The sequence below is a fragment of the Microcebus murinus genome, chromosome 5, assembly GCF_040939455.1.
Source record: "Microcebus murinus isolate Inina chromosome 5, M.murinus_Inina_mat1.0, whole genome shotgun sequence".
Classification (NCBI taxonomy): Eukaryota; Metazoa; Chordata; class Mammalia; order Primates; family Cheirogaleidae; genus Microcebus; species Microcebus murinus.
In genome coordinates this window covers 48,312,821-48,325,380 of record NC_134108.1, presented here as the reverse complement: position 1 = coordinate 48,325,380, position 12,560 = coordinate 48,312,821, and the positions used below count along the sequence as shown (strand labels likewise).

The window sequence follows — 12,560 nt, the reverse complement described above, 5'->3', positions numbered from 1 at the left end:
ATAGGAAAATACTATGTACACATATGTATTACATTCAGTGCTAAGCTCCTTCTTCAGACCAAAATAGCTTTTATATTTTATATATAGTGTGGGTGGAGAAGCAAATACAAACCTTGTCTAGGTGAAAAAATGGAATTTTTTAAGCCATTGGAAGATCGAGTGTTTTTTTAGATGTTTAGATTCATGGGTTGAATGGAAATGCTCGTGGTTAGAAGGGCTTAATAAGTTTCTATGAATACCTTAGGGGAAAAGATAATTGCCTTAGAGCAATTATGGACTTCCTTGTACCTCTTGGTGCCAGTTACTGAATGTTAGAGAGGATGATAGGTATAGGAGCAGAGATGTGTAGTCATCCCAAGTGTCTCAGTTCATTTTGTGTTGCCATAACAAACTGGGGAATGTATAAAGAAAAGAAATTGATTTCTCACAGTCTGGAGGCTGAGAAGTCTCATATCGAGTTGCTGGCATCTGACAAGGGCTTTTGCGCTGCATCGTCCCACAGTGGGAGGCAGAGAGGGTAGGAGAGTGCGAGTGAAAGAGGGGACAGAATCTACTTTTATAGCAAACAAACCCTGCCTCTGGAAAAAAAAAAAAAAAGTATGCAGAAAGTTTTAGGGGAAAAAACTTATAGAAGAATGTTGACAGCTTTGTTAATCATAGCCCCAAACTGAAACTAACTCAACTATTCATCCACAAATAAATGACTAAAAAACTTATAGCATATTTATATACTGGAATATTATCCAGCAATAAAAAAAATTACTAATATGCCCAACATGAGTGACTCTTAAAAACATTATTTGATACAAAAGAATCCAGACACAAAGGAGTACAAACTCTATGATTCCATATGAAATTCTAAAAAGGCAACCCTAATATACAATGATAGAAATCAGAGCAGTGGTTGTCTCTGTGGGTGTGGAGGAATTGACTAAAAAGGAGAAAGACAGAATTGGGGGGAGTAATGGAAACGTACTATTTCTTGATTTGGGTTTTGGTTACATGAATGTATACATTTGTCAAAAATTCTTTGAACTGTACACTTAATATCTCTGCATTTTACTGCTTACAAATTATACCAATAAAAAGAAAATTTTAATCATACACTTACGACTCAAACAGGGAACCTACACCTGAATTCCATCAAATCTTGTTTATAACTTAAGGCCTACAGGTTTCAATTAATTTAGGCTTGCAACCAAAAGGAAATGCTCAGTACTGGATAGCATTTGCTTGGAAGACCCAGATTTTTCAAAAGGGTTTTTTTCCAGTACCAAAAAATACATGTAAGAGAATAAATGCAGAGGATAAGACCAGAGGAAGGTAAAAGTCTGCAATGTTTGAAGTTTGCCCGCCTAGTCTCCAGTCTGCCTTCTGAAAGTTGGACCTATTCAGTCCATCCTCCCTACCACAAGAGACTTCCTAAGATGCAAATCTGAAACTCACATAGTCTCTCCAGATTCATCTGCAGCCTCTCCCCTTCCCCCAACCCCACATCATTCTCAGGTTCTTGGCTTTCATACATGTTCATGCTTCTTTCTCTACCTAGAACCCTTCCACTCCAGTTCACTTGTCAAACCATATCATCCTTAGACAGGAGCTGTAACCTCAGTTAGTTGCCCCTCTCTCTACTCCATGCCCTCTTCTATAGTCCTCATCACATTGTTTTGTCTTGTTACCTGTGCTCTGGTTTGTTGCCCCTCTTCAACTCTAGTTAAAAGAAATGGAATGTCTTATACACATCAGCCACATTGGCATCTCCAATAGTCCGGCATAGTGCCTGTTTCACAGTAGGTATTTATCAAGTATTTGGGGGTAGGGGGCAAAGGAATGATGATCTGGGTGAGGGTTGGGGAAGGACACATTTACAGTTTTCCTTACTAGGAACGTTGGTAATTTTTAGGAAGACAGAAGAATCATCTCTAGGTGTGTGTAGGTGCATGGGCATGTTCAAGTATGAGGATAATCTTTGGGTGGGAGACTCTTGGAGCCTTTAAATTTACAGCAGATAGGTAAGAAGGAAGCATCCAGAATTCACTTAAAATTAAGTCAGCAAAAAAGTTATTGGAAAAGACTGGAAATGGAAGGTAAGGACTGTGCTATCACTTCACAGACAACTGATCTCTACAGAGGAGGAGGGAAGTCAGAGATCAAGCAAGGATGACTGGCTTTGCTAGCTTAAAAGGTGAGGTGAGCATTTGTATTAGCTCGGGCTGCCATAACAGAATACCATAGACTGAGTGGCATAAACAACAGAAACTTACTTTCTCACAGTTCTGGAGGCTGGAAACTCTAAGCTCAAGGTCCAGCAGGATCACTTTCTGGTGAGGGCTCTCTTCCTGGCTTGCAGATGCCAGCCTTTTTGCTGTGTCCTCAGGGGAGAGGGGAGGGGGGAAAGAGGAGAAAGAAGAGGGGACAGAGAGTGAGCTCTCTGCTGTCTCTTTTTATAAGGACACTAAACCTATTGGATCAGGGCCCTACCCTTATAACCACATTTACCTTGAATTACTTGTCTCTAAATATAGTCACACTGGGGGTTAGGGCTTCAACACAAGACTTTGGAGGGAACACATTCAGCCCATAACAGCATCTTTGTATAAAGAGACTCAGCAGCACTTTTGGAAAAAGCTTGCGCAGCAAAGAATGTGCTGAAGAGATACATTTTGATGTTTTAAGTCAACATTTTCACTTCTTTCCCCTACACTATATTCTCATTTATTTCGACAAAATAAACAAATTTTCCTATTGGGTTTGTGTGTTGCTTGTCCAAACTGGCTTCCTACTGCCTACTAGATACAATGATGCTACGCGAGGCTTTAAAACACCTTCCTCTAAGCAGCCAAAACAAAGATGACGTCTACAGAAGATTGGCAGGTAGGACTAACTTTGCTTAATTTTTCACTCAAATGCAATTTGAATTGTTTGTCCCTTTGGGGTGATATTTTATTATGACTTTGCAGCCAAAAATATAAGCAATGAACATATTTTAAGAAAGTGATGCCTATTTCTAGCATTTTTATTATCCATAGAACAAAATTACGTGCATCCCCATCCATATACAGAGACGGCATATTGTATGATCCAGGCATTCTATGCAAGCGCGCAGAGTGATGCTAACGAGTTGCCACATTAAGCATCTGCTCTGTGTTGGGCACTATGCCAGGTGCTGGGAGTACAGAGAGTAAAACCCAGGCCCTGTCCACAAAGAATGTACAGTCTGCTGGGGAGATGGACACAAACCTCCCAGTTGTTCTCCCGGGGATGGTAAAGGGTTTGTCCAGTCACCACTTTCTCTTACACAGATGGCTGGTGAGAAAGGCAGCTGAGGTCAAAGAACAGTTTTCCAAGAGAAAATCTACCCTACAAACAGCACAATATTAAACATACAATCCATCCAACCAGTGAAGCAGCCAAGTTGGACTTGTGCAGTCACTATTTTAAATAGAAATGAAAGTTTTATATTCACGTCACTTAAACATTGTTCAATTCATTCCATGAATTGAATATTGGAGTAACCATAGAAGATGCATCAGGTAAATAAGAGAAGGGCTGGCTACGTGCAGCAGAATGCTCTTATAAAAGGAGAAACTAACAACCCAAACCCATCCACAAAATGCTGCTTATTTGTTTTCTTCTAAAAGTCATTCTGATTTTCCTTTTTTTTTTTTTAAAAAAAAGATGTTTCCCCTGAAGATGTTTTAAAAACTGTAATTTTACTTCTGAGGTATTTGGACGCCTTGCTTTTGTAGTTTTGTGACATCATAAGCGTCCTGAACAAAATAACATATTGCAACTCACAGGGAGACGTTGTATTAATATCTCTGCAGGACAAGTGTAATCATAAAAGCTTCTAGGCACACAGATAAAATTTCAACACCAAAACTTATTACAAGAGCTTTTTACACTTAAAAAAAGCCACACAAGCAAAGTCAATTAAATTTTATTTCAACCAAGAATATAAAATAAATGCAATGTAATTTATTTTAGTTTTAACAGTCATTTTGAGAAGGATGTCAGAACAACTCAAAAGCAGGAAACACCCGCTGCAAAGTGGCAGCTCGTCCCGTACCCCACGCAAGGGGCTTGCTGGGGCGGCTCCCGGCACACACCTCACGGCAGAGTGTGGAAAGCTACAGTCATCTCTATAATCATGTAAAGAGGGATGCGTGCAGAAAATGACTGAAAAAAGAGACAAGAACTGGTACACTTCACAAATAGGAATTATAGGAAATACAAACTAGGCAGTTTAGAAAGGATATACTACATAACATATATAAAAAGTACTTTAAATTGTTGTTAAAAAGGACACCTTCAGTCCAGATTTTGTGTAATACTTTTTAGTGTCTACACAGACAAATCTTTAAAAAATTAAATAGTATTAATTTACTAAATATTTAGGAGATAACAGTGCATTAAGGATTTTTTTTTTCATATAATACATACGTATCACTTCTTTGCAGTGATAGCATAGAAGAGTAAGTATGGCCTTAGGTACAACACATTTTTTAAAAATCCTAAAACAATGAACTTTGTTTTATGGTATTTGTGACTATTCTTGAGGATTATGGGGATCTAAACTGCTATGTCTTATATAAAATATTACTTGTCCTTGAATCCTTCAAGTCTCTGTTAGTCTAACTGCCATTTCACTACCTTTCTCCGCTCCCTAGGAAGACATCACCAGAGTTTCGGATTTGCAATATTCATAGAATTCTTCCTTCATCGTACAGTTTCTGCTACATATATTTTTTTCAAAAGCGGATCAAGCTGCAAGTCTTAGTCTCCAACTATTTTTTCTTTTACTTTTAGCAGGGAAAACAGCATCATTGTAGAGACACAGAGAACCACCAGCAGTTGCTTCACCAAGAATGAAGCCAAACACACAGGTAAATGTCATCCCTTTCCATTCTTAATACATTTGTAAAAGAGTAGTGCAGAAGGCCAAAATTCTAAGTACTACAGTTTCAAAACCACACAGATATAAAAATATACATGATCCTTGGTTTTTGTATGTCATTGCATGATCTACTTCATCACAAGGACTGTTTCAGCCTCATAGTATCAGCCCTGCACCAAGCTACCTTATCTTGGGCTCATCTGTCCTGAAGCTCTTGAATCCCTTTTCCCAAATGCACACCTTACTATAAAGCTAACTCTAAAACTGGTCTGTCATAATGGACAGCAGAAAGCCTTCACTTTGACTCATGCCTTCCTTTCACTAACCTCCCCTGGCTTGGTGTTCCCATAGACTGAGGGATGACTGTCCTGAATCCATGGGGGACATAAGAGTATCTAATAAGTTTTCAAAGAGGAATGTGGTCATTTGGAAACCACAAAGGTAATTTTGTCCTCAAAAAGCTTCGGTCCTGCAGTTTCAGGGCCCTTAAGGTGTGTTAAAGGCTTTGTTTCCCTTCATAGAGAAAGGAAATTGTGAACCAAAATGACTTCAAAGGGCGATGGGAACAAATGGGCAACACCAACCCTGAGGCAAGAAGAGAGGAGAAAAGAGCCAGTACCAGTGTGGTGACAAGAAACCCAGTCACATGTGTAATGGGGTTTTCTGGCTAGGTACTGGAGAACACTGCCCCTCTGCCCTCACGTTTATATTTCAGTCCTGCCAGTAAAATTCATAATATATAGGGAAAGCAGCGTAGTCCTGTGAATGTATAAGCGCATATCATAAGACCTGTATATCAAAGTTGCTTATAAAGTATTAAGGGGCATGGTATTTGGGTTCATGTATCCATTTGGGTTTGTCTTCTTTTATTAATTGTAAGCTCCCTTGAGGGCGGGAAGAGAGCTTCTATTTTCATTATAATTACCTACAACCACTTAGTAGAGTGCGTTCTGCCTACAAGAACCACCCAAGTGTTGCTGAAAGGCTGCTGTGAACATTGCAAATATACATGAGTGCCCTTTGTGATATTTAATGACTGGCTTTCTCTAAGGTGGACAGACACAGAAATCCTTCTGTGACACTGTTAACTATAGAGCAGAATTTGGAATTATAACTATCCAAGTGGGCTTAGAAATAAACAAAAAAGGACCTTCATATTATCACATGGCATAGATATCCCAGGAGAGCTTACTGTCCCAAATTGGCCATAAGCTCCTTGAGGACAGGAAGTGCATCCTGCCCTTTGTGTTTTCTACCCAGCAGGGCACTGGGCACATGCTGAGGGTGCAGTGGGCATCTGATGATCAATAGCTCTGGACTATGAGGCTGTAGGGCACAGGACAGAACTTTCTACAGGTAGCTACATTATGCAGAGGGCTGTTAATTTCTTATTTTAAAAAATGGAAGGGTTAAAATATAATGGAGATGATCAGAAATTCCTTCCCATGGAATATGTCACCTGTTTCATCTTTAATCTTGGTAAGTGTCACTATACAGTCTTATTATTATTAACAAGCATTATTATGCTGAGATCAATAAGGTCCTGCCTGGCTACAGTATCACATCAATAGTGCAAAATGTATACTGGCTTTTGTCTAAAATCTTATTTTACTTGTGTATGGACCCAGAGTATCATAACCAGGTAGATAAGTTCACAAAGAATAGTTTTAAAAAATGCATATAATTTGCATATACAATAATCAGCTATTTCTTCTAGCTCAAGAAAAAAACGTTTAAAACAAGGCTGGTGCTGCTAGTAGCATTCAGAAGAACACAAATTGCTTGCCCCACACATTACAATGGGAGCTCTAAGTCTTTACATTTCCTCTTGACTCTGGGGAGTGAGGGCTCCTTGCAGCAGCTAAGAAAGAACTCAGCCACTAATTCATAGATAATGGAAATGCAAATATTCACTTTATCTAGTATAGTCTTATACTATCTGCCCATAGTTTTTAGGCACAATTATTAAGTTTTCTCCTAGGGGCAAAAGAAAGCATTCAGTGCAATGAAAAGATTCTTGATAGAATTAAGTTTCAGTAACAACAGCAAAATTATGCATACATACATACATACATACATAATACATACTTTAAACATGATAAAACCTAAATTTTTAACATGCTTTAAAAATAGTCACTCTATGTCTAATGCAAATACGAATGGAGAACACTGCTTTTTATTTCAAAAGCAGACAAATTTTCAGGCTTCCACTTGAGTACCCTTGATTGTGTAAGAAAGTTACTCACGCAGACCCAGATGTGAAGAAATCAACAGTTCTTTAGAGAAGCCAACTTTATGTACAATGCACACTAAAAGCTTTTCCTTCAAAGGGAAGTAACACGTCTTTTGATCAAAATTACTCCTTAAAGAAATCCTAGTGCAGTTGATATTCTCTTCAGCATTTTGGTGTGGGTCACCAGAGACTCTATTTCATCAAAGCTCTTGAAACCCTTTTTAAGGTAGACTTAGCTACATGAAGTTTAAAATTATAATTCTTAATTACTGAATACTATTCAGAATAAGATGATTCTGGGAACTATGTTCCATATGAATGATTATATAAAAATTATCACATACTTCAGTTCTTCATAGCATAAAGCATAGTCACTGCAAAGATCTAGGCTGTTTTTGGTTGTAGGTTCCCTCTGTCCCACTACTTGTCTTTTTTATTAGACCTTCCCTGAAACTAGATAAATAGAAACATGATAGTAAAGTACTTTGGGACAGGAACAGTTTCTGTTTAAGACTTCCACGAGCAAAACAGTTATAGTCTGTGAAAACAACGTAGTGCTTTTAAAAGGTGCATTTTCACCTGTGTTGCTAAATCAGTTCATGAAGTATAAAACTATACACCACGGGAATCCTGTTTCTAAAACATTAAAATCCTATTAAAAGAGCTTCGAAAAGATAAATCATAGTGATTGCTACAGCATGAGAAAGGTGCACCAGGAAATCCTTCAAAAAAAATGCTGAAGGTTACAGAAGTGCTGGGATTAGATCAGACGCTTTATCAGAGAAGTCACAATGGAACACATGCGGGGAAGGGGTGCTGGGAAACTTCACAACGCTCTTCTTTAAGTCAATAAAGAAGAGATATTAGTCCTGCAAAATGCTCAATATAGAAAGTTTTCCTCCCAAGTGTATGAGTTTTAAATGGCATCATAGTTTGCATTTTTTGGTTCTTTTCAATGCAGACATCATATTGCTGGAGTCTGTGCTCTGGGCTGGCCTGGGCTGAGTGGAGCTGCTCAGTACCGATGGGCCTGGTGAGATGAGTGGTACTGTGAGCTCTGCTGAGACGAGGAGGAGTAGCCTAGTGTGCTCTGGGACTGAGAGGATCCCTGAACGCTGCTTTGGTAATTCAGGCGAGAACTGGAGTGCTAGAGAAGGAAAAACGAAAAGGGAATTACTGATGGAAAAGAATGGCTCAAAATGTTAATCACAAGAGGATGGAGATATTAATATATGTCATTTTTATCATGAGGCCACTGGTTCAGAGCCACACAGCTGACAGTTAATTTGTTCATACATTTTGCTTACTGAAATCATAGCCTAATCCCACTGTAACCACACATTCTGGCAAGCACAAAGTTTGGCTAGATTTCTTTGGGAGATAAGCTACAGTGGCAAACAAAGGCAGAGGGGAAACTTAAGCTGACCCACTGCTTTTTATACTGACTAATTCTGGGGTGAAATTTAACCCTTTGCATAACTGAGATTTACAAACAAGAATAACCATTTTGGCACATTGTAATCAATGGTATTCATAATGTATAGTGACGTGTTAATCCTTTCATTAGAAACAAGAAAGCTCTGATTAAGAAATCATCGCTTTAGAACAAAGAAGCAGAAGCTCAGGGGTTCAGCAGCCCCACCTGCAAGACAGAGCAAGGCAAAGTCAGGCAGGTTGTGGTGGTGATAAGTGGGTTTTATAAACTTCAGGTAATATTTAGAATAAAGTAATTTTTGTGATTTTTGTTCTTGAGAGGAGACAAAGAAAAACGTATTTCAATTCAACCTATCTTTATTACTTTAAATGAAACCTTCATCTTCATAGTACCTAAGGCAAATATGAAAAACTGTATAAAAGGAAAATCAATCCACAGAATATGAAAGGTACCTGGTTAAACATATAGCACAGCTGGAACTAGCAATGTCTTTGGCTATACTAAGACGGCTGGGTTTTTTTTGGTGAGCAAAGTGGGAAAGAATGTATGTAATAAAGCTATTACTTTGAGTTAAAGATGTAAATGACCTTGAGGTGGCACTGGGGGTTGAAGGAAAGACAAATCCGCAAGGTCCTCCCCCTCAGTGCTCACAGGCTGCCAAACTGGACTGCAGCATCTGGTCCAAAACAACCAGGCAGTAAGACAGTCTTGGTTAAAAACAACTCCGCTTCGTGCCTTCCTAAATTATATAACTGACGAGTTGTGTTGGTGAAAGAAGCCTTTCAAAATTCCAAATTTTAACTATATGTTTTATTTTGAAGTTTATTATGAAAAAATATGCTTCCACTCATAAGTCATTAGTGGCAATTTTGCCATAAAATACAATGTAAAGAATCTAATATGTGACATATCTTTCTAAAAAGCCAATGTTCCTCTTTTCAAGGTACTAATTGTACTTCCTTACAATAAATACATTGATGAAACAGTCCAAAACCCTTGAAACTCTACTAATGGAACCCACTGAAAAACATGACAGAAGTTCCCCTATGTTTAGTTAAGTCTGAGTTAAGTCTGGCCTGGAATCAATTGAGATAAAAGTAACTCAGGGAAAATCAAATACAACAAAATATCACATTAGTCTTTCTTAAACATTATGAAATATGGCTATTAATTTTTCATTTTAAAAGTGTTCATGGCCACGCGCGGTGGCTCATGCCTGTAATCTGAGCACTCTGGGAGGCTGAGGCGGGCGGATTGCTCGAGGTCAGGAGTTCGAAATCAGCCTGAGCAAGAGCACGACACCATCTCTACTATAAACAGAAAGAAATTAATTGGCCAACTAATATATACAGAAAATATTAGCCGGGCATGGTAGCGCATGCCTGTAGTCCCAGCTACTTGGGAGGCTGAGGCAGCAGGATTGCTTGAGCCCAGGAGTTTAAGGTTGCTGTGGACTAGGCTGATGCCATGGCACTTACTCTAGCCTGGGCAACAAAGCGAGACTCTGTCTCAAAAAATAAATAAATAAATAAATAAATAAAAAATAATAAAAGTGTTTATGATGGAAACTGAAATAAATATTAAGATGTCTTATTCCTGAGAAGGCCTCAAACTGGAAAAGGTACGGAAAAAAGATGAAAATGTTAAGACCAATGCCCTGCAATTCTTAGGCTAGCTATGATTGCTTTTACTTTAGCAGATTAGACTCAGCCGGTACAACAGCTCTTCCATACTAAATCAAGAACAAATATGCTGATTATAGATGAGCTACAAATTACATGCAATGGGACTCCCTGCTCCACCTCATGCTAGTCTCTCCAACTAAATAGCTGAGGTATCCATCCATGTCATAGATATGCTGGAAGGTTTATTTTTAAGTAGACAGAACAACATGGTCAAAGAAAAGAAATGCATTTTGAAGAATTTTTGAATTTGGAAAAAAAAAACAGAAGGAAATACCCTAATGTGTTTATAATTGATTATAAGCAGGTGACAAAGACTCTCTCCTTAAACCAAAATTCAGTCTCCTCTGAGCCCTCTGATTGACTAGGCCTGACCTTGGGCTTCCCTCTCTGTCCTTGTAGGATCTTATTAGCAAAAATCTCCCACCCTTGATAGTTTATTTCCCTGGCCAGCCTTCAACAATAATCCCATCAAGTCAGTTTCACCAAGAACCCCTTTATCCTTTATCCTTGATGTCTCTTCTCAGTTATTTGCTATCCACTGACCCCCTACCCTGCTCCTTGGTTATAAATCTCCGCTTGGCCTCCTTGGAGTTGAGTCCAATCTCCACCCCACTGCAAGACCACGTTGCACTGGTCTCCAAACCTATTGCCATGACCTCTCTGGAATAAAGTCTGCCTTACCAACTTTAACAAGTGTTTAGATCATTTTTTTCCTTAACACAGGTTAACATAATACAATCAGAGACACAAAAATGAACCATTATATATTAATAGTAAACATTTGTTGTTCATATAACAGGGATAAACTGAAGTTTGCGGAAAAACTGGTTTTGTGGCAAAATTCAAATATGCTCATGACTGCTACCCAAATAGCAGGCTGTTTTTAGTAGATCAAACTGAGAAGCCTTGATTAGTTTAATTGGAACCAACTCTAAGTATTATATACTCTTCTGCTCGCAGGGAATGTTCATGCAGAGAAGTTTTCAGAGAAGTAGTTGTTGAGATATTCAAAATGTAAAGCCAGGCCGGGCGCTGTGGCTCACGCCTGTAATCCTAGCTCTTGGGAGGCCGAGGCGGGCGGATTGCTCAAGGTCAGGAGTTCAAAACCAGCCTGAGCAAGAGCGAGACCCCGTCTCTACTATAAATAGAAAGAAATTAATTGGCCAACTGATATATATATATAAAAAATTAGCCGGGCATGGTGGCGCATGCCTGTAGTCCCAGCTACCCGGGAGGCTGAGGCAGAAGGATCACTCGAGCCCAGGAGATTGAGGTTGCTGTGAGCTAGGCTGATGCCACGGCACTCACTCTAGCCTGGGCAACAAAGTGAGACTCTGTCTCAAAAAAAAAAAAAATAAAAAAAATAAAGAAAAAAAAACAAAATGTAAAGCCAGTTTAAGCAGCTATTTATTCTGACTTTCTTGTTAACTTTTCTCTTTATTATAGTTCCTTATCAGTGAGTTTATGGCTCCCTTGCCAGTGGCTTTGTTTTCTATTATCTCTATCCTAAGTATCTGCTTCCATGAGTTCCCTGAGGGACCATGGCGCTAAACCTTTTTTTAACCTTTCATTTAAGTTTTCCCTGCTTCCTAGGTCTTTTCTTAGCTTGTTATTGCCTTGAAAATGGTTTTTCTTTTTGCAAGATTCCCTAGGGTTATCACAATGAGAATCTTTACCTCTCTCTCCAAATACCAATCCTTAGATTTACTTCCTTTAATTTCCTGGATTAGTAGCACAACTGTACTTCTCTTTTTATCTAAATAACAAAAAGTATTCCCTAGTCTCAAAATTATTTCTAGTGAGACTTGACAATTATTTCTCAGAAGTCTCAGTCTTAATCCCTCTCTCTTCTATATCTATGTGGCTACTTACTGATTCTTTCCTCCCAATAAGAATAAATCTTTCTGAAGAATGCAATTAATTTTGTCCCAGGTAAACCACCATGCCCTTCCCTTTTCAAAGGAACTATCTTGGCCTGGGGTGGTGGCTGCCTGCAATCCTAGCACTCTGGGAGGCTGGGGTGGGAGGATCACTCAAGGTCAGGAGTTCGAAACCATCCTAAGCAAGAGCAAGATCCCAGCTCTACTAAAAATAGAAAGAAATTAATTTGGCCAACTAAAAATATATAGAAAAAAATTAGCCAGGCATGGTGGCACATGCCTGTAGTCCCAGCTACTTGGGAGGTTGAGGCAGAAGGATCGCTTGAGCTCAGGAGTTTGAGGTTGCTGTGAGCTAGGCTGATGCTACAGGACTCTAGCCCAGGCAACAGAGTGAGACTCTGTCTCAAAAAAAAAAAGAAGGAACTACCAT

At 38.9% G+C, this 12,560-nt stretch overlaps 1 protein-coding gene across 3 annotated transcripts in view; it reads right to left on the bottom strand.

Moving 5' to 3' along the window:
* Nucleotides 1–3,924: 3,924 nt before the first annotated feature.
* Nucleotides 3,925–12,560, bottom strand: part of CDK19 (cyclin dependent kinase 19) — a 146,666-nt gene continuing 138,030 nt past the window's right edge. For all 3 annotated transcript variants that reach the window (XM_012753113.3, XM_012753114.3, XM_076003059.1), the window contains one exon: nt 3,925–8,277. In XM_012753113.3, coding sequence (XP_012608567.1) covers nt 8,146–8,277 — 132 coding nt within the window. In that variant the 3' untranslated portion in view covers nt 3,925–8,145. The remainder of the gene's footprint in view (nt 8,278–12,560) is intronic.